Source organism: Cynocephalus volans, chromosome 12, assembly GCF_027409185.1.
Source record: "Cynocephalus volans isolate mCynVol1 chromosome 12, mCynVol1.pri, whole genome shotgun sequence".
In the NCBI taxonomy this organism is placed as follows: Eukaryota; Metazoa; Chordata; class Mammalia; order Dermoptera; family Cynocephalidae; genus Cynocephalus; species Cynocephalus volans.
The window spans coordinates 4,666,378-4,693,976 of NC_084471.1; the positions used below are offsets into that span (position 1 = coordinate 4,666,378).

The following is a 27,599-nucleotide window of genomic DNA, read 5'->3' on the forward strand; positions in this document are numbered from 1 at the left end:
AGCATGTGAGTGTGTGTTGGGGTGGCTGGAGGCACTTTCTCAGGTCTGGTTGGAATCTGGTGCACTGGGCAGGGGCTGGCAAGGAGCCCAGGTCCAGATGAGCCTCCACCCCTCCCACCCTCTCAGATCTTGATCGGACCTTGATGGCTGCTCTGCCTGAGTCCTGCAGCCGGACTATCCCCACCCCTTTACCTCAACACCAGCTTCCCTTCAAAGCTTCTCCCTCCACTTTTCCCTATCAGCTCTAAGACTGTTAGCACGTATTTTTGGATTTCCTGAACATGAGACATGTTTAACCTAGATGGAAACTCCCTAGGACAGGTGTCTGCTTCTGTCATAACTCCAGCGCCTAAAAAATGGCCCTTGCTAGGCAGTGTCTTAGATGGATGATTGGGTGGTGGATGGAAGGATGGTTAGTTAAGTGGGTGGATGGGTGGGTGACAGGTGGGTGTATGGGTAGATGGATGGATGCATGGATGGTAGAATGGAAGGATAAAGGGTGGATGGTTGGATGAATGGATGGAAAGGTGTGTGGATGGATGGATGGATGGAGGGATGGATGGATGGAGGGATGGATGGATGGATGGAAAGGTGTGTGGATGGATGGATGCATGGATGGTAGAATGGAAGGATAAAGGGTGGATGGATGGATGGATGGATGGAAAGATGTGTGGATGGATGGATGGAGGGATGGATGGATGGAGGGATGGATGGATGGATGGATGGAGGGATGGATGGATGGAAAGATGTGTGGATGGATGGATGCATGGATGGTAGAATGGAAGGATAAAGGGTGGATGGATGGATGGATGGATGGATGGAAAGATGTGTGGATGGATGGATGGATGGAGGGATGGATGCATGGAGGGATGGATGGATGGATGGAAAGGTGTGTGGATGGATGGATGCATGGATGGTAGAATGGAAGGATAAAGGGTGGATGGATGGATGGATGGATGGAAAGATGTGTGGATGGATGGATGGATGGAGGGATGGAGGGATGGATGGATGGATGGAAAGATGTGTGGATGGATGGATGGATGAATGGAAAGATGTGTGGATAGATGATGGAGGGATGGAGGGATGGATGGATGGAAAGATGTGTGGATGGGTGGTGAATGGAAGGATGGAAGGATAGGTGGATGGATGGGTGAGTGGGTAGAAGGACGGATGGGCAAATTTGTGCAATGTTTAATCATTTCTGATGTACTTGTCCCTTTTCAGAAACGTCACGACGTTCCCCTCTCCTGTGCCTCCTGTCCTTGTGCTTGCTCTGGTAGTGAAGCTGCTGACATGGACCACGCTGTTGGACGTGTCTTCTTTGTTAAGACACAAGACCCTTTTCCCTATCCTAACATCCAGGGTTACGACTGAGCTCTTTGCTGGGCTCTGGTTGTCTTCAGGTTCTGTGTGCTCGTGTTAGCGACCCGACTTTGAAATTGTCCTGCGTTCCTGTTCTCTGGGCTCTAACACTCTCCTTCCTCTGTTCCCTGCGTTCCGTGTTGATTGTTAATTCTGCCTAAGCTTCAGGCTTCAAAGTGCCTTTTTTGGTTCGTGCCTGAGTTTTTCCCTGGCTGCCTTTGAAAATTCTAGTTATTCTAGTTCAAATCCCTTAGCTATTTCTTAGGACTGGAAGGGAATTTTCTTTTTATTTATTTAAAAACTTAAGTCCTCAGAGCTTTACAGGCCCTTTCCCCAATCCTGAGGGTCTGGGCCTGGCTGGGCCCGTGCTCTGCATCTCTCTTCTCCTGGAGCAGCCCCGGGGGCATGTTCTGAAGCTGAGTTCACATCAGCATCTCCCTAGCGTGGGGCCTCCCTCTGCCTCCCAGACCTGATGTGATTGTCCCCCCTCCCCGTGCCTTCTGTCTTCCCCGCGTCTGTGCCCTGCCCCCTACCGGTGCCTCCATATAATGAGGTGGAGGTCCTCCGGCTACCCTCTTCCTTGTCACAGACCCAACCTGGTGCACACCTGTCACCTAGCACCTGGCCCCTACCTGCTGCAGGTAAGCTGGTCGCTTAAGCTCTGTGAAGCTGGGGCTTTTTCAGAGGACTCAGCATTCCTCAGGCCTAGGGCTGATGGCTCTGGCACTACTAGGCGGGGTCTCTGGGCAGGCAGGGCAGTGTCCCCTTACTCCCAGGTCCAAGCCTGGCGTGGAACAAGTACCTAATGAGGGGGATGTGCATGCATGAGGCCATGAGGGCTGGATGGGCCTCAGCTCCTGGGAGCTTTTATTTGCAGCTAAGAATGTTTTTCTGCAGACATCCTTTACATAATTTCTGTTTGGGGCCCCACACTTGCAGCTGTGACCACGAGGCTGAGCCCTGTGTCCCCGTGCACAAGAGCTCGTGGCATGCAGCATGCATTATTGAGCTCAGCTATCGGTTTTCCCAGGTGAACACTATTATGGCATGGGGATGGGGCTGTGGTTGGAATGGGGGGGAGGTGCAGAATAGGAGGTGGGGGGATTTTCCCAGGTTCAGAAAGACTCAGAACAAGCATTTGACTCTAAGCAGAGTAGGGACGGACGTAAGCAGAATGCCAAGTTTATTTTGAACAAGAGTTCCTAGAACAGGAAAGATGAAGTTAAATCTTGATAGTAAATTCGTCTGAGAACACTTATTTCATTAAAACAGCATTTCTTGTAAGAGCTGCATTGGAAAGTTAAAGATATAGGGCTCACTCACTCAATTTGATCCAAATTACTTACCTTAAATGAGATGACTTAAAAATGAAAACGTGTCACATTACATCTCTTCTCAGCTCTGCCGTCAGCACTAAGTGGTAGCATGAAGGTGGCTGGGGTGGGAGTGTTTGTCCCGTGGGGTTGGGTGGTCGCTGTGTGGATTGTGGATTTCCACCAGAGGGCTGCGCGTTAGTGGATTGCTGCACAGTGTAGACAGATTAGCTGGACAGGCTGCTGGGAGCCCCAGGGGCCTATGACTCAGCCTGCATGAGGCACCGGAACTGGAGATGGGGACCCTCCCCAGGCTGACCCGGCTCATCCGAAACCCAAACCTTCAGAATTCTCAGCACCTTTCATCAAAAGGCTTGTCTAATAGTAACATTAATTCCTCATGACATCAACATATTTCTCGCACTGTTTGAATTAAATACATGATTTATATAGGTTGTGTAACTTCAGGAATTAAGTATAAGCATTAATCATTGGCGTGGAGCTGAGGAAAATTCTGGCATCTGATGACTTCACTCCCCAAGCATTCGTCAGCGCCTGCTGTGTACTGGGCTTGGCACGGGCGCCCCTCCCTGCCTGCCGGGCCTTTGTCATGTGACACACACACACACATACATGCATACATACACACGCGAGGCATTCATTGGGTGCCCACTGTGTGCCCAGCATTCTTAGATTTGGCCCCAGAACCCACCCTGCTGCTGCCCTTGCTGAGCAGATGGCGAGATGGATGTGGACAAACAGCCATACGAGCAGGGGACCTGGGGCTGGGACCGGGTGCTGGAGAGGAGATATTCTGGTCATAAGCATGTGTCGTGGGCACCTGAATCTGCTCAGGCAGGCGGGTCACACTTCCCCAGGGAGACAGGCACAGCAAGGGGACACGGGCGGCTTTTGGGCACCAGGGCAGCACAAGCAGAGACCAGGAGAGAGGATGCCAGGCACAGAGGACAGCCACTGTGGGGTCATTATTGATAATGGTGAACGTCAGCAGAGCACACTCAGGGCCACCTGTAACTTGTTTAATTCCCAACAACCTGGAAGAGGGAGACTGTGTGGCCGCCACGGGGTGGGCAAGTGTGGTGCAGACGAGGCTGGTCACGTGGTTGGGGGCCGGGCCCCATGGCAGGGTGGGGTCTTTATGGTGCAGTGAGATTCTAAGCCAGCCTGACTGACGAGGCCAGGATTTTGAAAAGCCGTCTCCAGTGGTGGAGTGCAGGGTGGTGGGGTGGGGAAAGAGGCCCACGAGGAGGACCCTGTGGTCAAGCAGGTGGAAGTTGGAGGTGGCAGTGGGGAGATGGTGGCCCAGGACTTGGAGATCGTAGGGGGAGTGTTGGGGGAGAGTGGCTGCTGTCAGGTGGCTCCGAGGCTCTTGGCCTGCCTACCTGGACAGATGAGGGAACCCTGCCCCAGATGGGGGCCCCGGGAAAGAACAGACTTGGGGAGGGGCGCCTCAAGGTAACAATGGGAGGAGTTGTGATTACTTGGACCTGGGGCTCAGCTGCAGAGGTGGGGAGGGGGCTGCTTGCCAGGGCCTGGGCCCCAAGGTGCTGCACCTCCTGCTGGCCAGGTGGGGAAGGTTGAGCCGGCAGAGGCTGGGAGGACGTCTCCCATGGGCAGAGAAGTCACAACCTGGGGAGTCATTATGGGAGAGAGGCGCCACGGGAAAGGTTCAGCAGCAGCAGGTGCTGCTGGTTTCTAGGCCCTGTGTTTGCAGAAGCCAAAATGGGCCATGATTGTAATCCTAGGACGGACACAGAAGGCCACTGTAGTGGGTTAAGTAGTGGCCCCAAAAGTCATGTCCACACAGAACCTCAGAGTGTGACCTCTTTTGCAAATAGGGCCTTTGCAGATGTGATGAGTTCAGGCACTTGAGGTGAAATCATCCTGGATTTAGGGTGGTCTCTACATCCGAAGACTGGTGTCTTTATAAGAGAAAGGAGGGGGAGATTGGACACACGCAGAGAAGAGGCCTGTGGCAGAGACAGAGGCTGGAGTGACGCAGCCACAAGCCAAGGAGCGCCTGCAGCCATCAGGAGCTGGAGGAGGCAGGAAGGACCCTCCCCGGAGCCTCGGGAGGGAGCGCAGCCCTGCGGCACCTTGATTTCAGTCTCTGCCCTCCAGAACTGTGAGAGTAAATGTCTGTTGTTTCAAGCCTCCCAGTTTGAGGTCATCGGTTACGGCAGCCCCAGGAAGCTCATACAGCTACCTCCTGGGATAAAGGAATAAACCCCACAAATTCATCGTTAAAAAACAACACACTAAGGGCCGGCCTGTGGCTCACTCGGGAGAGCGTGGTGCTGACACCAAGTCAAGGGTTAAGACCCCTTACCGGTCATCTTTTAAAAAGAACCCAAAAAACAACAGCAACAACAAAATCAACACTCAATGTCCACAGATATGCACAAGTAAATGTTAAAATTTGAAAAATTAAAAAAAAAAATCAAACCAACAAGTTCATGGAGACTTAGCCACATATTCAGAATAGCAAGGGGACCTTTTGAGTGGAGGGACGGAAATGTTCCTGCCTGTGTTCGTGAGGACCCCATGTGAGGAGGACAGGTTTCTGTCGTCCTCCCTTCCAGGGACAGCCCGAGGAGCGTGGTGGCCCTGTGGCCACTGAAAACTGTTTGGAGCGAGAGACCCGGCCAGGAACTCAGACCCCAACCCTCCAGCTGTGGCTGGAAGGGGCTGGGCCTCTCAGGGGAACCTGACAGCAGAGGGAGCCCCCACTGTCCAGCCTCAGGGAGGGCCGCGCGGGGTTGGGGCGGCGGCGGGCCGGGCTTTCCTTTGTCAGGTTGTCAGGGGGAGCTTGAACACTTGGTCCCCCTGGATGTGAGGATTCTGGAGCCGCAGAGGAGAGCTATGGGAGGGCGGGGCCCGCGGGCCAGCTCGGTTGGTCCCCTGGGTTTAGTCAACCCCCGGGTTTAGTGAGCACACCCCACCCCGTCCTCCCAGGGCGGCTTTATTATTCCAGAATGCGACAGGCTGAGCTGGACTTGGAAAGCAAGCGCTCCCAGTGTCACATGTTTGTCAAGCAGAAGTGAGAGACTTTGAAGTGTTTGGAGGAGGAGGAGTGAACCCTAAGCTTCGTACCTGAAATTCATGTGCAGAATTTAGGAGGGCTGCAGGCTGCCCACCTGGAGAGACCAGGCGCACTGACCGCACGTGCGAGAGTGTGTGCCGGTGTGCGTCATGTGTGCCGGTGTGCGTCGTGTGTGCGCGTGGGCAGCTGTGAGCATGTGTGCATGTGCATGAGTGTGTGTGGAAGGCCGCGTGTGTGGGTGCGTGCAGGAGGTTATGAGCGTGTGCACAGCCTGTGTTGCGCCATATGCGACCTAGTGGGGTCGCCGAGCCCCGTGCCTGTGCCCAGCAGAGCCCTTGGTAACGGGAGCCGGCAGAGGAGGTGGACGGCTTCCCTGGATGCTGGGAGCCCGGGGAGGGTCTGGGGCCCCCCGGGGGCTGCCTTCCTTTGGCTTGAACTCTGAGCAGGCAGGAAGCCGGCTCTGCTCCATTTCTGTAGGGGCAGCCCTTGCCAGTGCAGAACAGGTGGGTGGAGGAGCAAGCCCTGCTCCTGCCCTGGGGGTCAGGTCTCAGTAACTGCAGCTCTGGGGGTTCCTGGAGTGGTGGCCCGTGGGTGGCCATGACATTCAGGAAAAGGCGCTCTCTTTGTTTTGGAGAGGGCTCAGACTGGAATCACCTTTGCTTAGCTGGTTACGTGTTAGGTGTTGCAGCCTGGTAATGAGAGGGAGTTACCTGCCGAAAGTGGAGGGAAAACTCAGATTTTCCAGAAGCTCTTCTTGTTTCTCATGACTGTTATCCTAATTACAAGTCACTTTCATCTGTTCCTCAAAAAAACGAGCTGGTTGGAAGCGATGAAATGGAGGACTGGAAGGATTTGCTTAAACTAATTAGTTAATTGTGCTTACTAAAATCAGTATCCATCTGAGGTTGGCCTCCCTGGGAAACAGACTCGGTGACCCCGAGATCTGGATGCGGCAGGTGGGAGGAGGGGCCTTCTCAGGAGCCACACCCAGGGCAGTGGGTGGCACTGGACAGAGGGGAGGTCGGGCTGCCATGCCATTGTAGCGAGGCCTCAGCCCACCCCACGGTGCGCTCCAAGCTGGGGCAGTCCCGCAGAGATGGCCTGCATTGGACCACCTGGTGGTCACTGCATCTGCACACTGGTCGGTCACTGGATGCGCCTGTCCCAGCAAGGACGATGCAATTTGGGGGAGGCAGACTCTTGGGCAGAGGGATATTGGTTGGGACGGGGTGTCTGAGGGCAGGGTCTTAGCTGCGAGCCAGCAACACCCGACATCCCAGAGCCTGGGTCCTGGAGGGGCACTGGGGATACACTACAGCACCCCCTCGACAGCATCTGATTTCTTTCTTTTTTATTCAAAAAAATTGATAATAAAGTTTAATGTCATCACTGTCCAGTTTTTAAGAATATCTAGCTGTCTCACTCGTGTCTGCTGTGGGCTGAATCTTGTTCCCAAATTCACTGTTGAAGCCCTGACCTCCAGGGTGACTGTATTTGGAAACAGTCTTTAGGAGGTAATTAAGGTAAAGTGAGGTCATGAGGGTGGGGCCCTGATACAATGGGATTAGTGAGAAGAGGAAGAAAGGCCAGAGCCCTCCCTCCCTCTGCCGTGTGAGGACGCGGTGAGAAGTCCCCCTCTGAACGCCACCGGGCACTGAATCAGTGGCACCGTGACCTTGAACTTCCATCCTCCAGAGCTGTGATAAATAAATGTCTGTTGTTTGAACTGCCCAGCCCGTGGTGTTTTGTTATGGCAGCCCGAGCAGACTCAGACAGTGTCGTGAATGTGTTTTTATTTTGTCTGTCTGAGTTGGTCTCCAAATAGGGCACCACACTGCATGGCAGCATCTGGCAGAACCCATCAGTCATCTGAAATGTGGCCTTGCTGATCTGCTCAGAGGCCTCTCCTGAGAGACCTGTTACTGCCCATCATGAGGACCTGTCACAGAGTGACCCACTGTGGGGACTCCAGTGAGTCCTGGGTTCTGGGAAGACGCTGCCGTGTCAAGGTGGCATGACACTGTGCACTGAGTGTCTTCACACTGGACATCTTTGTGTGTCATTTCTTCATACCAGCCTTTTAAAAACCCGACAGTAGCAGAGCCGTGAAGGGAAAAATGGATAAATATGACCATATGCAGATACAGAATTTCTTTGTATTTCATGACAAAGTCATTAAGCTCGGAGACATTGCCACAGCAATGAGAGAGAGCAGTTGATGTCCATAATTTACAAGGAAGTTGTATAACACGATAAGAGCAAAACCAGCAGCCAGATAGAAAGATGGGCACAGGAATTACCAGGCCGTGCAGAGGAAAGGTAATGTCAGTTGCCAGTAAAATATGAAAAGGTGCTGAGCCTCGGGAAAAATAGCACAAATAAAAACGCTGTTGAGACCCATTTGTCAGAAATGCAAATATTTTAAGATGGGTGATACCTAGTTTTGCCGAGGACGTGGGAACCAATCTGTTCATCGTGTTGGTGGGAGTGAAAGTGTGTGGCTTCTGAAGGCGGCAGTTTGGAAATACGCATCAAATGTGAATTACATGTGTCCTTTGACTCCGCACTGTTGGGGATTTTCTCTAGAGAGAATCTCAAGACACACCAAGGTTCATGTACGAGGGTGTTCATGGAAAAGTCGTTTGCTGTGATAGCCTACGTGTCCCTCAGTAGGAAGAGAGCGCCTTACATTCTGATGCAGTCCTCTGCTGGACTACTGCACAGCCTTGAGAAAGGAGAGGTGGACTCCGCGTGCAGACAGGGACATCTGCGGGATGCAGGACTGAGTGCAAGACGCGACGTGCAGGGGGGCATCCAACTTGTGCACGAGAAATTGCTGGAGGCTTTTGCTCTTCCTGCCATGCCTTTCGTACTGTGAGGTTTTTAGTATGCAAATATAATACTTTAATCTTAAAAGGCCTGCATGTAAAAATCATAGCTGGGAAAGAATGTTGCTGGAGAGTTTTCTGGTTGTTAGAAGCCCGTGAAGGTCTGTGAGGGGTCTCTGGCCGATGTCCACCCTGTGTGGCAGAGGCGGAGGAGGCAGGCACAGGGCCTGGCGGGTTGGGGGCCGTCCTCCCCATCTGGGGGAGTGAGCATCACCAGCCAGTCCACTGCCAGCTGACACTGTGGTCAGTGCAGGGACACCTGGTGCTGAGTGTGGCCTCCCTGGGGACAAGCCCTGGGACCCTCCCTGCAGACAAGGTCTGAGAACTCCTGGTCTAACAGGGCCTTTGGGGGGAGAGGTGGTCAGCTGTGGGTTCCCTGGTCAGTCCAGAAAACCTTCCAGAACCTTCTTGTCACAGGAGGGATTGGGCTCTGGGGAGGACTTTGGAGCACAGTGGGAGAGACAGATACGTTTAAAAACCAGTTGGGGGCCGAGCCCGTGGCGCACTCGGTAGAGTGCGGCGCTGGGAGCGTGGCAACGCTCCCGCCGCGGGTTTGGATCCTACATAGGACCGGTGCACTCACTGGCTGAGTGCTGGTCACGAAAAACGACAAAAAAAAAAAAAAAAAAAAACCAGTTGGAATCCAGTGTTGGCCAGACTGTGTGAGAGGTCTGCAGGCAGGGCAGAGGGGACAGCAGGCACGGCAGGAGACCCACTGAGAAGGTGGCCGTGGGGCCCGGTGTGGTCATGGCGTGCTGCTGAGTCCCGGACAAGGCTCTGGTATATTCAGCGATTGTGGCAGGCATGGGTACAGGGAGGGGGCACGGGGCCCTCTTGTTTGTTTCTAGGTAATCCCCTTGGAAGAGACTCTGGCTCGGCCAGTGCAGTGTTCAGCTGGGACTGGATGCTGAGAAGAGTTCGTGACTGCACAGTTTCTTTGTCCCCTGGGATGCAGGGAACCTGGCAGGCCTGGGACACAGTCATCTGACGCATTCCATGCAGGAGACCTCCTCCCAGGGAGTGCTTTTTGGAAACCCACAGGCCCACCACCCTTAGACCCCCCACCCGGAGCTGGGTGCTGTAATTCCAATGAGGAAACCAACACACGTGTAGTCGCAGCAACGCTGGCCTGGTCCCGACAGGCCCCAAGTGCTGCAGTTTGCGTTCTCATCACAACCCTCCCACTCGAGCTGTATTTTGCGTCTCGTGTGTGTCCGGGGGCCGTGAAGGGCTCGTGGGCTCTTCCTTGCCCCCCATAACCTCTCATCTGGCCTCTTCCTCTCATTCTGCAGGGGAGCACTGCGAGGTGAGCGCCCGCTCGGGCCGCTGCGCCAACGGCGTGTGCAAAAATGGGGGCACCTGCGTGAACCTGCTCATTGGAGGCTTTCACTGCGTGTGTCCCCCCGGCGAGTACGAGAGGCCCTACTGCGAGGTCACCACCCGGAGCTTCCCGCCCCAGTCCTTCGTCACCTTCCGCGGCCTGCGACAGCGCTTCCACTTCACCCTGTCCCTCACGTGAGTGTGCACCCCACGCAGCCACACCGGCGTCCTCCTCTTCTCGTCTCATCTCCCTGGATCAGGACACACGTGTGTCTGCAGGTGGCCTTTGGTAGTTGAGGAGCTGGGCAGTGCTGGCCATGGGACCAGCTGCACACTCAGTGAGGCCACAGGCAAACTGAAAAGGGGGTGGGCCCTTATTTAAAAATTATGAATAATTTCAGGACAGCCACAGCAGAGCATTGAGGGGAGCACAGGCCCTTCTGAGAGTGGGGTCCTGTGGGTCACACCCTGGGGAGCCAGCCCTGGCCGTTCCGGTCCTGCTCTTTTGCCAACACGTCATCTCTGATGTCATCTCTAACATGCAGGTGGCCAGGCCTCCTGCGAGTGTGTGACCCAGGGCTGCTCAACCCGTTTCTTAATCTGTAGCATGAGGGTGCAGGCTTGCTGTGCACTGCAGTTAGGATTTTATTTTTGCATATTTCTTTCCGAGAGAATTTAAATGTAATTAATTTTTTAAAATGTATCATTTCCATCTTAAAGATTCCTATCAGGTTTGACTTAGTGAAATAGGAGGCATTTTGCATTTGGTGGTTTTGTGCTGGGGTTTAGGGGTCTTTCAGGGGATGGCATTCTCCAGGCACGATTGCCAGGTACTGTGCTCTTCTCTGAGCTGCCCCTTGAAGGACAGGGCATCTCAGGACGGAACAGGGCGGGCTTCTCTCCTGGGGTCCTGCCTCTCCAGGGTCTTCCAGGTAAGTGGCCAGGTTGCATCCCTCACACCCAGCAGAGCAGAGTGTAGACTGCCTGACTCTAGGGGAAACTCTAGATGGAAAACACAGGTGAGCTCACAGCATGCGGGCAGGCAGGGGCCATTGGCAGGAGTCAGGAGCTGGCCTCCGGCAGCATTCTGTGCCATTTTGACAGCCAGACGGTGCATTTGAAGTGTCATGGAGTGTGGTAAGAGCTGGCGTGCACGTGTGGTCAATGTGACCTGGCACATGTGCACTGGGAACCTGTTGTGTGAAAGACCCTCTGGGTAGCACAGGTGAATCAGAATCCCAATCTGGTCCCTTGGGATCTTATCTGGCAGGAGGGACTCTTGATGTCAGTGCTGGGGAGCAGGGAATCCCCGATTGTGGGGACCTCAGAGGTGGGTCTGGAGACTGGCTGCTTGGCCCAGCATCCGATCGTTGAAACAAGACAGAGGCTCCATGATTGTGCCCCAGAAAACCACAAAAGCCAGTTCTGCGGGGACACTTAAATGTGCATGTTTGGGCTGGTGGACATCTCCACGTGGATGTCACCCAGGTGCCTCACATTCGGCAGATCCAAGAGGAACCCCTGCATCCTGCGATCCCTCTGCAGAACTGGCCCTAGGTGGGGAGTGGCCTGAGGCGGCAGGGGTGTCCTTGCCCTTCACTCAAATCACATCCTAAGAGTCTCTCCCCCATCCCAGTCTCTACCACCTTGTCCCCACCATCCATGGCCGTCTGTCACCTGTGTGACACTGATGTGACTACACCAGTCTCGCTCGCCTGCTGTCAGCCTGAGTCAAGCCAATCCCTGTGAGTCCTGCCCGGGCCACTCACTGCCTGGTGAAGGCACCAGCATCTGGACGGGGCAGGGCCCTTTGCAGCCTGACCCCTGCTGACCCGTGTCCTGTACCTCAGGCCCTGTGATGCGGCCGCCCCGACCTCCCCATCGTTCTCTGGCCCTGGACCTGTCCTCTGCCTTGGGACAGCTATTTCCTCCACCTGGAATGTTCCCTCCCCCGCATGGCTGCCTGACTCCTGCCCATTTCCTTCAGGAAACCCTCCCTGACCCGGGCAGGGACGCTGCCTTCCAGCACAGGCTGGACAGCCGCGTCACTGCCTGCTTCTCCACCACCTTCCAGACTTGACGTCCCTGATTGCAGGCTCTGAAATGAGGGCTCAGCGTGGGATCACTGACCACTGTGTCCAATGTGGCTTGATGTTTAGGACAGAGGGCTTCTGTGAGCATCTGTCCCCAGGTCAAAAGGAGTCCTGTATGTTCTGGCAAACACATCATGGCATGGGACGGGTGTGAGATTTGGGCATATGATTGTGGATATATGTCGTCATGGCCACCACCACCTGGGTGTGGCCACGAGCCCTCAGTCACATGGGCTGCAGTGACCACTGACAGCTGCTAAGCTGCAGGAGGGTGTCCTCACTGAGGCTGACTTAAAGGGGGCCAGAAGTCCTAGTGCCGGAGGTGTGTACGAGGGGCCAGGAATGTGCCAGAAGCCAACAAAGGAGGTCTGTTGGCTCCAGACACGGAGAGAAGCTGAACACGGAGCGACGTTTGACTAGTGTTTGTATGTGATGTCACGTCCTCCTGCTTGTCAGATTCAGTGTTTGTAAGATTATCATGATTTTCCTTATGCACGAGGGTGGCTGAAAAGTCACTGCTAAATCAGTGCGTGTTTTGAGGGCCTGATTTCAAGCGAAAGCATAAAAAGTCCCCCAGAACTCGTACAGGAGAACAGCTCCGCGTGGGGGCCGCGGTGGCCGTGGGGTCCCTCATGCCACCCGCGGGCGCGCCGTGGGAAAGCGCGGGCCTGAGCTGCGCTGCTTCTGTTTCGGGAAGTTTCGCTCGCGCGGGCCCTTCTCTTTTCAGTTTCTGTTTGCCAAGAGCCTGGGCTCCCCGGCCGCTCCGGGCTCGGTTCCCAGCCACCTCTCACCCCCACGTCCTTTGTTCTCTGCTCCATGGCCTGCCTGCTCCCAGCCTCAGTTTCTGTTCTCACTTTCCTCTTTTACCCAGCCTCGATCCGGCCCCCTCGGCCTCGGGCCCCTTCTTCACCTCGGGCTCCAGCTGCGGGTGGGCACTTGCCAGGAGGGCGCCGCGTGGGACCGTGAATGCCGCCACTGCGTCCCAGCTGCCCCCTCGGTCCAGAGAGAAACGTACAAAAGGGAGACCTGGTCAGAGAGAATTGGATGTGCCCCAGCGGGCCGAATCCAGGAAGCACGCCTGTCCCGTTGGTCCTAGACGTGATGTAGGTTCCTTCTGTCTGTCCGCTCCACGCCCAGAGCATGCAGTTTGCTGTGCTGGTATTTTTTCTTTCAGTTCTTGCTGGCGTTCTAAATAGAAGGGATTCAAGGTCCAGAGAGGAATGGTCAATTTTGTGTTAACTTAAGAAAAAGGCTGAGGTCACATGCTTGAGGCTGCTTCTGATTCCTGTTGCATGAAAATGTTGGTAAACCCACCTTGAATCAAAAGAAGGAACTTCTCCCACCTAATCTGGGATGCTGGAGACATCCAGCGAGCTCAGGAACTAGTCCCAGGTTCGTTTAGGAGGTGTGCTGAGTTCTCTGTAACCGGGGGTGTTGGGGAGGTGTTGTGGCCGTGCGGTGGGTGTGAAGACCCCCTGTCAGGGACCCTCGGGTCTGATGGAGCCAGCTCGCTCAGGACTGTGGGGATGGGAGAAGGATTCGGGAGAATGTGGTGATCTCTTGTGAGAGTAAGTGGTTTTTTCTTTGATTGTTTACAGTTCTGAGTCTGTTCATTCTTTCCTGCCTTCATCTGTTCATTTATTCAGCACATCGTTATTGAGCACTAGTAAGGGTCAGACTCTGCTTTGGGGTCTGGAACGTAGCAGTGAACTAGAGTCACCATCCCTCCCCTTCAGGACGATATATTCTTATAAACAAATAAATAAGCAGGGTAATTCCAGAAATACACTGAGTGATGGGATAGACTGTGGGTGGGGGTACAATTTAGGTAAAACGAGTCAGGGAGGGTGCAGTTGGATTGGCCCCCTGCGAGATCTGCAAAGCCAGGGAAGATTGTTCCTGACTGAGGAAGCGAGAGGTGCAAAGGCTCCGGGGTCTTTTAAACCCATGTTTGGAAGAAAAAGATGCTGGTGTGGCTGGAATGTGGTGGTGGGGACCATGGGGATGACCCTGAGGTGGTCCTTCAACATCAGCATCCCTGTGTGAGCAGGTGCCGCATCCCTGTGCCCTGGCGTACACACATGGGGACCTATTTCCAGTAGCAGAAGATGCGCTGCATGTGTGTCCTGTCATTGGTCTATTGGCTGTGTGTCATACTTCTAGAAGATAGTGCACATGTAATCTTTTCACATTCTATAGACTGTCGTAACCAGATTCCCCCATGGATTCTGGTTTGGTATTTCCAGAAAACATCGCTAATCAGGTTGAACAGGCTATCAGCTCCTAGTGTGAGGAATGAGTGTCCAGGACCAGACTCTGTCCTGCATTGCAGCCCCGGGTGCTTGCCCCCTTCTGGCTGGGCTTGTCCCTCCTGGGCAGTCTCCTGACCCTGGGGCCTTCCCCATGTGACATGCTTCTGCTTGGCCCCACAGGTTTGCCACCCAAGAAAGGAATGCACTGCTTCTCTACAACGGCCGCTTCAATGAGAAGCACGACTTCATCGCCCTTGAGATCGTGGACGAGCAGGTGCAGCTCACCTTCTCTGCAGGTGGGAGCAGCTCTCAGAGCGCTTCCCAGGCGCCATGTTGATTAGAACCATTTTCCTCCTGTGCAGCACCTCCAAGCTGCTTACCCTTTAATCCCATAATTCCACATCTAGGAATTCGTCCTGGAGAAGAAATTCAAAGTGCACAAAGATGTTCATTGCAGTGTTTTTTACAGTGCTGAAAATATGGAAGATACAGTGCATATTTACAAAATAGAGGATTCACTAAATAAAGCGTAGTACATCTGTAGATTAAAAATATTAACAACGCCATTAAAAATGCTGTACTGTTGTTGGAAAAGAACATTTATCCAGACTGCCAAAAGGACTTTCAGCCTCTCTTATCTGTGTTTTTCTGGCACAAATGATTTTTAGGGGTGAGTTATACCTGCTCCTCCCTTACCTGGAAATTCACCAAGACAGCTCAGAGGTGCTTCTGTCCCTAGACCCCGGCCCCTGTCAATTTACATATGTGTTATAGCAGAAGCTGGGACTTGGTTTTCTATATGGAATGAAGACATGGGGGCACCCCTAACACCAGGAGACCACAGTGGGAGAGGTGGCCATGGCCCTGGAGGTGGGATGCCACTCCTCTCCCAGGCTTGGGTCCACAGACCTGCACCCCTCATTTCTGGAACATTTCACCAGTTCACTGGGGACAGCATTCCCTGCCCGAGACGTAGTACTGGTCGACCCTGTCCTTTTGTGCATGCAAGGCTCCTTCCTCCCAGCTGCTGCTTAAGCAGGAGTGTGCAGTGGAACCTCCAAGGGGACTTGAAGAATGCTTGCCCAGCCCTACCCCACTGAAGCAGGAGCTCTGGGGGTAGAAATGGCATAAACGCCCCAAAGCAGATACATAAGCGATGTGTCCTATGACCTTACAATGTGATGCATTGTGTGGTGAAAAAGTTGCTCAAAACATGGAACTGTGCTTCTGTCATTAAGTGACCAGAACAGGGAGCACGGTTCTGCATGGGTTTGGATGATGTGGTCTGTGTTAGTGCTGAATGTCGGGAAGAGGAAAGACCCCCGCTACAGGGCAAGCTGGCTGCTGCTGGCCGGTGCAGGGAACGGAACCCTTGACCTTGGTGTTACAAGGCTGCGCTCTAACTAACTGAAACAACCAGCCGGCCCCTAGCTGCTTGCACTGACCGATGAGTTTTCCTTCTTTATGCTTTCTTGCATTACCCTATTCAAAAACGATGAACAAGAGTTATGTATGTAATTGGAAAAGAAAAACTGATGTGGGATGTTTGGTAAATGTTAGGCAATGGTTGTGTGTCTGGGCCCCTGGGTGAAGGGTTAGTTTGTCCCAGTGTAGATGGAGCCTGTAGGGGACCTGTGGGACGGCTGACACACCTTCCAAGGCCCTGGGCCATGAGGGAGCCCCCCTTTCCTTGTGAGGGCCCCGGGCCTTCCAGACTGGGGTTGAGGCCTCGATGTGGGCGGAGTGGTGGGGGCCTCCAGTTGGGTGCTGTGGGTAGGGGAGGGAGGCTGTGACCACACTTCTGATCAACACATGCCTATCCTGCTGCCAGGGGCCTTGCAGCCTGATCCACCGTCCCCACCAGGCTGTGCTAACCTCTGCTCTCTCTGGATCTCCCTCCTCCTGCTCAGGTGAGACCACAACGACCGTGGCACCACAGGTTCCCGGAGGCGTGAGTGACGGGCAGTGGCACTCGGTGCAGGTGCAGTACTACAACAAGGTAGGACAGGTGGCCCCAACCCGCTCCTCTCAGCCTCAGGGTGGCCAGCAGTGGCATCCTGGCAGCTTTTCTGTTTTAAGGCATTTATACTCTGAAATTTTAAAAACCATGCTGTTGAAAACAGTGATTTAGGAAACGAGCATGTGTTGAGGGTCTGTGTGAACACACCTGAGCCCTGTGCTGTATGGGATACTCCCGCAGGGAGCTCTGGGCTCAGGGGCTGGGTGGTAAGAGACAGGGACCCTGGAGATCAGCCTACGCCGGGTAGATGCAGAAAGAGTTTATTCATCTGCAGTTGCCTTGGCTGGAGTCATTACTGATGGCTGAAATTCAGGCCATTCAGACACAGCTCCAGAGCCAGAATTGTCCCCTCTACCTGGATGTAAATTGAGTGCTGGAACATTCTCCAAGGAAATGCTACGGTGGCATGGGCATTTTGGTGTTGCTTTATTTTGCTGCTTTTTGGCTCGTAAGGAAATGCATTGCTGGTTTTTGCACCAAAATGCCCAGCTTTCCGTGGCTGCGACTTTGCAGACCTCTTTTCTCCTTCCCGAGAAGTTCCAGCCCCTTCCCTGCAAAAGGGTCTGCATTGGCTTGCCCCATGGTTTTTGCAAGGCCGCAGATCAGGGTCTTCTTACCTCTGTGGGGTGCACCGTGGAGAAGGTGTCTTCTGTATTTCATGTCTTCTGCATTTCAAGCTTTGACACACCAGTGAAAGGAGGCCACCTGCCCCCACTGGGGCCAGATGTCTCTCTGCTGTCCTCGATCCTGCCCCTCACTCTTCTTCCCCGGCCAGTCATCTCTGTCCCTGTCTCCTGGGCTGCCCCTTATTTCTGCCTTAGATGTCTTGTTATCTCCCAGTCGCCCCAAACAGGCCCCAAGCAGGTGACCACGGTTTCCATCCTGCGTCCCCTACCTGTGGGCCAGAGCTGCCCCATCTCCTGGTCAGTGCGGGCCCAGGGCAGGGCCGGGCAGGTTCTAAAGCCCATGTGGAGCTCGAGCCTAGTTTGTGATGAGGCTGAGGAGAGGTTCTGGTGGGGTTTGGGGGCTGAGAGCTGGTTGGGGATTTTGAAGAATAATGAGAGGACGTTGGCAGGCGCCTGGGATGGGGTCTGGGCCACCCTGGGCCCCATGAAGACCTGCTGCATGTGGTCATTGTCATCCCAGGTGGGGGCTGTGGTGCCGCGCAGTGCCCAACTGCTTGGTGAAGGAGCCTGTGAGCGACAGAGGAGGGGGGGGGCTGGGGAGGGGCTCAGGGCTGAACAGCTGGAGAATGGGCCACTCACACCTGGAGCTGTCGCCCTCATTGTCCTGTTCCAGAGGCTCAGCAGGACTCTGGTCTTTTCATGAAGTGGTGGCCTCCCGTGGCTGTTGGGGACAGTGACTAGCCAATGTGAAGCAGGCCTGCACGTCCTCGCCTGGCCGAGCCGCCTGGAGTGGCGCTGTGGCAAGCACGGGATGTAGGTCGTCTCCGAGAGCTGCCACCCTCCCGCCTGCCCTCCTGGGGGCTCGAGCTTGGAGGCACAGCTTGGTTTTTCTGTCCACAGCCTCTTAATCCATACGACACGTTTTCCCAGTTGCCATCCCATAGGCCAGTCTTTCCCACTCCGGCTGCTCTGGAGAGTGGGTTCCTACCCCTTTTAGGGTGTCCCCCAGGGCTGCTCCACATGGATTTTTCCGTCCCTCAACCTACACTTCAAGTCAGATTGCGCCTGCCCTTCTATCCCACCCTGGAGAACGTCTGTCCTGCAGGCCGTTTTCTGTGAGGGGTCAGGAGGGGAGCACGGCTCTCTCAGGCCCTCAGGTGAGAGGCCGAGTTCCATGTCACGGGGGACTGGAAGCCCTCAGAGGGCTGGGCTGGTCCTGTGTACTTCTGTGTCCTCAGAGCGAAGGCCATGGTCCCCCTGAGCTCAGCAAGTGTCCTGTCTGACATCAGCGCCTGAATCTGGCCCAGCGAGCAGCACAGATGATGGGCTGGCCGAGCTCTGGTTTCTCTGTTCACGTCACCTGGACAGTGTTCTCATGTCCAGCAGGGCCGACAAGGACCCGTGGAGGCTGCAGAGCTCCTGGAAGGCTGAACAGTCTCAGCTTGAGGATGGGGGGTGGGGGGATGTGGTTCTCTGGCCCAAACACGTCCAGGCTTTTGTCCCTATCTGGCACACACCCTTGAATAGAATGATGGAAAATAACCCCCCGCTGGGGTGCCCTCTCTGGCCGCTGCTCCACGGTGGCTCGCCGTCCGGCTGTGCAAACCTCTGAGCCCCTGGCTCTCTGTGCTGTGCTCTTCCTGCCAGCAGGGTCTGGATGCCAGAGGGGGGATGCACCCAGTGATCTGAGCTTGCATCCTGAGCACTGAGCAGGACACAGACCCGTGGGAGGGGACCCTGGGGACCACGCTCCTTTGTCAGAGAAGCAGAGAAACCACACCTGGTGTGTCTTCTTTTTTTGTAGCAGAAATGCAGAGCAGGACTAGTAGTTTTGTGCTGGGCTGGGGGTGGGGACGAGGGGGAGGTTGAGCCAGCCTTGTCTCCCCGCTGGAGCACCGTACACTCCAGAATCATCTGCCGATGGCTGCAGTGGAATAGGGACTGAAGGCCAGGACTGTGGCGTTGATGCCACTGCCCGGCTGTTAATTCACCTTAATTGGCCCTGAGCACATGGTGCACAGGCCAGGGGCCTGCCTCCCGCTGTGAACTCGCAGGTGGCACAGAGGGGCACCCTCACCATTCCTGGAGGAAAGAGGGTGGTGCACAGGGGTGGGTGGATTACTGGAATCCGCAGCTTCGTCTCCAGGGCCGGGCCTGGCAGCAGCATGGAGGGAAAGATTAGGCCCCTCCTGTGAGCTCCAGCTGCTCCTGTGTCTTGCCTGAGGTGCTTTTACGAGGAACCCAGCAGTTTTCACTTCTTTCTTCAGGCCTCAGCTGCACAGTGGGGAAATGTTAGCAGAGATTACCTGCGCCTGTCCGCGGGAGGGACAGCGATGTGTCTACGTGACTTTTGTCTCAGAGCTGGCGGCACTAGCAAATCCAGGTGCAAAGACGTTGAGAACGCTGGAGCACGCCCGGGGCTGGGGCAGGACTTGCCAGGCTCCAGGGGGTATAGGAGGGCTGTGGCCAGAGTCAGGACGCCGCCCCAGTGACAAGAAGCCACAGTGGCCCTAAGGATGATCTGTGCGAGGCTGGTCACTCTGCCATCTCTAGTCCTTCTCTTTGTCATTGACCATCTCTGGTCTGATCCTCCAGCAGCCAGAGAGGGGTGGCCACAGCCACCAGGGAGGCTTTGGGGTAGAGGACAGGCTCAGGGTGGGGGGGAGGCGTTGGGGTAAGATGAGCGCAGTGTTCAGGGCCGTGGCCGATCGAGAGGGCTCCGGGCGGGGAGCCCGATGGTGGGTTTGCGGGCTGTGGGTGAAGCGGCGGAAGGGAACCCCTGCACACCCTCCCCCTCCGGCCTCTGCTGCACGCGTTGGTGGCCATCCCTGGCCCTGCACTCCTTCCTGAGCCCGCTCTGCCCGCCGTACCCCCTTTGCCTGCTTTTGGTTTTGTTTCGATTATCAATAAAACATACTTGAGAAATTCAGCATGACAGCCCTGGGAGAGTGGGGACGATGATTATCGGGGACCACACCATTGGTCGTCCCTCCCGCCCTCTCTTGTTGTCTGGTACCACGTCACCCTCCCTCCGTGGACGCCCGTCCTCTGAGGTGTGACCTGCCCTGCTTCTCACTTCTGAGCTCAGCGAGACTCACAGAGCGGCCCTCTGCACCGAGTCCACGTGCGTCCTGTGGGGGAAGCCTCTGGGGACCCTCCCCCAGCCCGCCAGGCTGGCTTATCAGTCGTGGTCCCTGCAGGAAACAGATGGAGCACTCCAGCAGGATGACCCTGAGCAGGCTGGGCAGGGTGTGGGCATCCAAGAGGGGTGGTCAGGACCTGGGCTGGCTGCAGTGACCGCGGACCTGTGACCACTCGGAGGCCTGGAGGGACAAGAGGAGGGGGCAGAATGGAATCCAGACAGAAAGGGTGGTGGCCATTTGAGAGGGGCAGTGACCATAGGTGAGGGACGCAGCCACCTGGCGCCCATCTGTCATCTCTCTCTTCCCTCCCTTCAGCCTCCTGTTGGGCTCCCCGTTGGCCAGAGCCAGCCAGAAGCCAGCAGGCAGGGGACCCCCACAGACCCCCAGGCAGGGAGCAGGCAGTCTGTTTATACTTTCCTTCTGCTTGATGACATTTTAAACGGGAAGATCTCTTGGTCTAATTTGCCTTCCACAAAACCAAAGAGGGCGCTGCAGCTGGACGTTCTTCCAGGAAGGTATTTCGAAGGCAGGCATTTGCACACACATGTTGATCTCCGTCAGGCAGGGATGAAACGGCAGAGCCCCTCCTCCCACAGCCACCCAGGGAGGCCTGGGGCCACGTGGAGCGTTTGAGCATCGCTTCACCTGCGCTTTCTCCAAGCCCGTGTGAAAGCTGGTGAAGCGTTTTCACCCCCAGGTCGCGGAAGGGTGACTGGGCCCGATGGGGAGCGGTGTAAAGTATTGGAGATTTGTTTCTCCATACTTGAAATAGATTTTGCTGCAATCAGGATTTTTTTAAGGGTGGTACCTCCCCATTGCCCTCCAGCATCTAGGGTGTTCACGGGGCTGGGGGAGAAGCTCATTCATTCCCTATGGAATCAGCTTTGACGTGGCATGTCTCTGCTTTTCCTGGAGAGGACGCTGTTGAAGGGACAGTCACTCACTGAGCCCTTCCCCTGCAGCGTTTAAACCTCTTTCCTTGTTCAGGGAGCTCTCCTCAGGGGTCCAGGGCACAGATGTGTCATCAAGGAGGTATGTAATAGGGTCCTGGGGAAACGAGGGCAACTCATGCCCACCTCAGCCAGGGCATAAGGCAGCATCTTCCAGAGCCAGCTGTGCCAGCCTGGAGCCCACAGGAGGACCTCCTGGCAGCAGGGGAGGGTGTGTGTGTGACTGGCTTGGACCCAGCCAGCATGCTCAGAGTGAAAGTAGGAAGTTAGGGGCACGAGTTGGATCAGGTTGTCTGGGGGATCTTGGTGTTGCATGAAAAAGGGATTTAGGAGGAGATGAGACGGGCAAAGCAAGGTTTCTTCACCAGGGCACTGCTGGCATTTGGGGACAGATAACTCTTTTGGGAGGGCCAATCCTGCACAGCGTCTCTGGCCTCTGCCCACCAGATGCCAGTCGTGCCCTCAACCCAATTGTGACAACCCAAATGTGTCCAGTCATTGCCACATGTGCCCAGGGCTGGGGGTGGATTGCCCCAGTTGAGTCACTGGGTCAGAGGTGGGAGCTTGGCTGAGGGTCTTGGTGGCTAAGGTGGAGTTGGTGAGGCCCTGAGCCAGGGCTCCAGGCAGCACAGCCAGTGGGGCTGGCAGGTCATCTTCAAGGGGCTGTGGCAATCAGAGGTGCCTGGTGGTGGATATTGCTGAGTGATTCCCACGTTGGCAACATGCAGATAGACGACCCAGGGAAGCCCCTCATGGCTGAGCTGGTGCTGGGGGTCTTGGGACCCCCGCCTCGGCTGACTTGGCCTCCTCTGGTTCGGTTGATTCCTTGGTGGTGTAGGGTTGTCTTTGGTACAGCATGAAAAGCACCTTTATAAAGCACAAGCTCTAGCTGAAATATACCTCTCCCCTCCAGGATCTCCATCTCTGCATCTGATTATCAGAGGGTCCAAGTGCTCCACAGTTCTATGACATTTCCATGACCTTGAGATGACCCCTAAGTATTCATGGGAATTGCTCTGCCCCGGCTGGGATGCACACCATTGCTCATTCATGCCCTTCAAAGCCTCAGTCTGTGCCACATGTTAAACCACAAGGTCCCAAGGAGAGTGGGCTGTGACCCACCCCACTGCACCCCAGGGTCAGGGGGAGGGTTTCCCTCGCTTTGCAAGTATTTCAGAAAACTCAAGGGTTTCCACCCAGACACATGTTTCAGGCTGGTTTCCATAAGAGTCTTCCTGGGTCCCGCAGATCCCCCGTGGTCCCCGGGGTGTGGCCACGTGGCCTCCTTTGTGACGGCTGCAGCCCCACCCCCATTTCTTCATTCCTTCGTCATTCATAAAATGTTAACTGGGTGCCTACTGCATGCCAGGCACTGTTCTGGGTGAGAGTAGGGCAGAGGATGAGAAAATTAAGAATCTACCTCCCTGTAGGAGCTTGTGGGGGGCGTGCGGAGTGAGAGGGAGATGTTGGAAGGGAGCGAGCGAGCCCACGCACAACGAAACACACTAAAATGTGGTCTCAGGGCGGCGTCATATGCTCTGAAGAAAAGTTAAATGGGCGGAGGGTGACGAAAGGCTGGGAGCAGGGGGCCACCAGTTTCAAGGAGCTGGTCCGGGAGGAACGCTGAGCACCTCGCAGCCAGCTCTTCTGTGTTACTCTCCAGTTTGGGACATCGTCTGCTGACGGCTGTCATGGAAGATGAGGGTTTAGCTCCCCATTAAACCCTCGGCCTGGGAAAGGGAAGAGTCTGTGCTGCGTTCCCTTCGTGACAGAGCCCCGAGGAGCCTCTCCCTGTGAGATGTGCCCAGAAAGAGGGAAAATGCCCATCAGTGCAGAGTGCTGGGTTTGTGCTTTTTTCCAAAACTGAACATGGAAGCATTTGTAATTGCCTTTTTTTTTTTTAAAGAAAAAGTGGGTCCTCAGTTCTCTTATAGAATCCAACTTACAGAAACTCAGAAGTTATTTAGCAGGATGAATATACGCTTGTCCGTACAGTGGAGCATCACTCCTCCATCAAAGATGAGGTCGGGCTCTGTGCCAGCAGGGGACGAGCTCCAAGGATATCGTTGATGGGCTAAAAACACAGCGCAGAACTGGCTGTAGGGTGTGTGCTTTTGTTTATTTTATTTATTTATTTTTTAAAGATGACTGAGGGGATCTTAACCCTTGACTTGGTGTCATCAGCACCACGCTCACCCATTGAGCTAACCGACCACCCCTATATAGGGATCTGAACGTGTGGCCTTGGTGTTATCAGCACCACACTCTCCCGAGTGAGCCACGGGCCGGCCTGGGTGTGTGTTTTTAAATGTTTGATTTCAAATTTAAATGTCCAGAGAAGTTGCAAGAATAAAGCAGGTTCCCCAGCTGCTGACATGTCACTGCGTCCACTGTTGTCACACTCCCTGGGTTTGGCATCCCCTGATGGTCACGCCTGAGCCCTTGTTCTGTGATGAATGTCAGCTGTTTTCTAATTCCGCCCTTCCTTCTGCATTCATCAGCTGGCTTTCTGCTGTAACCAGGAGGTTTCTCCTCTCGTGATGTGTATCTGTGTTTTATGAACTCCTGATGCATGCAATGGGCTATATTGTTTTTATTGATTGGTGCTCAAATTATTTCCGATTTGGCCCACAGATCACTTTAGGCTGAAAAGAGCCAGCGAGATAGCACTGTCCTTTGGGTGGGCTCCCGTCACTTTTGCTAGCACCTCTTTACTTTTGGGCACAGTAAAGTGTCCCAGGCTTACTCTGTACTTTCCTGCCCCAGCCCTGGAATCAGACATGTATCCACAGAGCCCTGGGTCCTCCAGGAAAGAATGGTGTAGAAATGAAGGTCTGGGTGCTTGGTGTGCTCAGGGCTGCTGGGGTGCCTCACTCCCTGCCTCTCTCCCTGGGCAGAGCTAGGAAATACCTGTGTGTATAGGTACATGGGTACATACATACCTACACACGGACGGACATACTTAAATTCATATTTATTTCTATGTCTCTATCTCTACATATTGAAAACCATGAATTTTATCACAACACTACAGAGTTTGCTGTGCTCTGAATGTTTATGTTACACACAAATACACACACACACCAAAATCTTAGCCTGTTTGTGCAGTTATAACAAAACACGTGAGACTGGATAATTTACAAACAACAGACATTTATTTCTTACAGTTCTGGAGGCTGGGAAGTCCAAGTTCAAGGCGCCAGCAGGTTCATTGTCTGGTGAAGGCTCGTTCTTCGTAGATGTCACCGTCTAGGTGTCCTCCCGTGGCAGAAGAGCAGAAGTGAGCAAACCCACTGCCTTGAGCCCTTTTATCAGGTCCATAGACCCATCTGTGAGGCTCCAGCCTCATGACTGATCACCTCCTCAAGGCCCCATCTCTTGAGACTATCACATCGGCTGTTCAGTTTCAACATATGAATTCTAAGGGGTGCATTCAGATCAGCACCCCCAATTTATATTGAAATTCTCCCCACAAGGGGATGATGGTATTGGAGGTGGAGCCTCTGGGAGGTGATTAGGCCCTCCCACGAGTGGGATTCGTGCCCTTATAAAAGAGGCCCACGAGAGCGTCTCGCCCCTTCTACGACGTGCGGACACAGTGAGAAGGCTCGTCTGTGAACCAGAAGGTGAACTGTCACCACACATCAAATCTGCTGGTGCCTTGATCCTGGACTTCCAGCCTCCTGTGAGAAAGAAGTGGCTGTTGTTTATAAGCCTCCCGGTCTATGGTGTTTTGTTACAGCAGCACAAACAGACTAAGACACAGTTCATTCTAGTTTTCTCACCTTCCATATTTGTAACTTTTGTCTCTCGGTGAGAAACCTTGTATAGTTATTTTCCTCATAAAATATATGAGGAAAATATATAGATATTTTATCATGCTCAGTGTTGTTATTTATTTTCTCAATCCGCACCACGTGAACAGTCTCCCAGCCCCTCCAGGCCGCCCTCCACGCCCCCACGCCAGCTGCCGCCTTCCCCGCTTCGCGCACAGCCCCAGCCTTGCCGGGCGTTTGCCTCGCTCTGTCCAACAACTGGAGACAGAGGGTCTTAGTGGAGAAATGAAAACGCAGTAACAAAACAGAGGGTATCCCTACAGACCCTGTGCACAGTGGAAAGGAAATCAGGAATAGAACACGCAACCCCACACGCACACGTTTAAAACCATTTAAAACCGGGACGAAATGGCCAACTCCTCAAAAAATGCAAACTACCACGACTCACCCAGGATGAAATAAAGAATTTGAACGGCTGTATACCTGTTAAGGAAATGGAATTTGTAACTTAAAATTCCCCAAAGTGAAATCTCCAGACCCAGATGGTCTCACTGGAGAATTCTACCAGATATTTGAAGAATTATACCAATTCTCTGCAGTCTGTCTCTCCCGGAAAATTGAAGGTAACATTTCCCAACTCATTTTGTGAAATCAGTGTCACCCTGATGCCAAAACCAGATGAGGACAGTACAAAAAACCCAAAGAACCCAAAAACCTACAGGCCAATGTCCCTCATGACTGTAGATGCAACTCAGGTTTACACAGAAGCCTGTATGTGGATGAGTATGGCAGCTTTTTCCATAATATCCCCAAGCTGGGAACAACCCAATGGCCCTCCGTGGGAGAACGTGTGAACAGGCTGGCGTGCCTGCACCGCGCAGTGTGGAGTGCTACTGGGCCGTGGAAAGGTGAGGTGTGAACACGCCGAAAACGGAATAGCCTTCAAAGACTGGACATGAGAAAGGCCATCCCAAAGGGCACCGAACTCTATGATTCCACGGGTGTCACATTCTTGACATGACAGAATGATGAAGTGGGGAACAGATTAGTAGTTGCCAGGGATTGGGGGGGGGAGTGGGCGTGGCCCGTACAAGGTCAGGAGGAGGGGCCTGAGGTCAGCGTCAGCGTCTGTGACTGGCTGATGTATGTTACACTGTCCTTTCACAGGACATTTCCCATTGGTGGGAACTGGGCAGAGGGTGCATGGCATCTCTCTCTATTACATTTCACAATTGCATGTATCTCTGAAATTATCTCAAAATGAAAAGTTTAAATGAAGAAATTTCAAACACAGATATGTGCTGCTGTGTGGATATTGTTTTTCTGGAGGGTGTCCCTACCCCCTCCAAACAAACCCGTTACCAGCATGTATCGGGCAGCTTTTTCTAGGTCACAAACCACCCCAGAGCAGGGAGTCTTAGGACATCAGGTATCTATTGTTCCTCTTGATGCTGTGATTTGACTGGTGTTTCTTGTGGCCGCCTGGTTTAGCTGGGGCTTGTGTTCTAGAACCGGCGCAGTCCCGTAGCTGTGGTGGCTGGGCCTGTCCTCCCCAGCAGGATGGCCGGGCTGTCCACGTGGTGGCAGAAGGGCTCTCGGCAGCCCGAGCAGGCCAGCCCCAGTGCCCGGGCGCTTCGCACGCCTCCCCTCGTTCACATGTGCTGATGTCCTGCCAGCCAAGTCAGGTGGCCCTGCCAGCCACCAGAGTGCAGGGTAGGCTGTCGACAACCAGGGCATGGTGTCGCGGTGTGCGGGGTGGACACGCAGCACAGGAGGCATTGCGATGGCCCTTTTTACAGACAAGGTGCCACACAGTGGATACCTTAGGAAGATGGACAAGAAGAGAGATAGGTTTTGTGTTCTTTTTGTGCCCTTCTGAGCCATCTTACATGCATTTAAATTCCTTGTATTAGAGAAAAGAATACAGCGGGAGTCCTCATGGGATTATGAGGCATTTCTGTTTTCTTCTTTTAATCTCTCTCTGTTTAAGAAAAAAATCATTGGCTTTACAGAATGCACCAGGTAAAGAAATGTAAAACCTTTACGACAAAGGAGCCGGCCTGGCAGGCTTGTTATTTTACCCCTCTCTGCACAGGGGCTCGGGGCCTCACTTCTCTCCTGCTGACCAGGGGACACAGAGGTGACGTCATGGTCAGGGTGGCAGGTGGGGAGGTGCCCCAGGTGTTCAGTTGCTGCTCTAAACATTCACGCAGCTCACTCACAAGCCCTTGTCCCATCTGAAGCGCGACTTGGTGGCTTCCCTCCCTGCGACGGGGCTTCCTGCCCACGCAGCCAGTTTGTTGTCGGGCCGAGCACGGATTCCATAAATATTGCACGTCCATGCCACGTATAGCAGCGTTCCCTTCACCCCCATCGGGTCACAGGGTGACGTTTGTAATCGCTGTTATCCTTCATCTCAGGCTTGGAATGTTAAATGCCTCCCATGAAACCGAGGAGGCGGGTAATGAAAGCCGACAGGGGGCCTTTAGGGGGTGGCGAGCCATGAGAGAGGTGACGGCAGGGCCGCCGCCATGGGAGGACGTGGCTGTCGCTTGCCCCACCCTGCAGGCGGTGATGGAGCTGGGAGATAAGTCGCCTGGTTTCCGTTCCTAAACATGGGCTTTGGCAGATGGTAGAAAGTCACCTGCTATGGAAACATGTGGTCCCCGGGAGCAGCTCAGCCTCACCCTGGCACCCTGTGTTTTATTACCCTGCTGTGGAAAGTCGCCCCAGGGGCTGGTCAGCCCCTTTCCCACACACTGGCCATTGTGACTTCCTGCCTGGCACAGTCT

General features: G+C 54.3%; 1 protein-coding gene across 1 annotated transcript in view; it reads left to right on the forward strand.

The window, feature by feature from the left end:
* Window positions 1-27,599, forward strand: part of CELSR1 (cadherin EGF LAG seven-pass G-type receptor 1) — a 149,926-nt gene that overhangs the window by 69,755 nt on the left and 52,572 nt on the right. Inside the window, exons 3-5 of the mRNA XM_063075249.1 lie at window positions 9,920-10,142; window positions 14,473-14,588; window positions 16,203-16,291. Of these exons, the coding sequence (XP_062931319.1) occupies window positions 9,920-10,142; window positions 14,473-14,588; window positions 16,203-16,291 (428 nt within the window). The remainder of the gene's footprint in view (window positions 1-9,919; window positions 10,143-14,472; window positions 14,589-16,202; window positions 16,292-27,599) is intronic.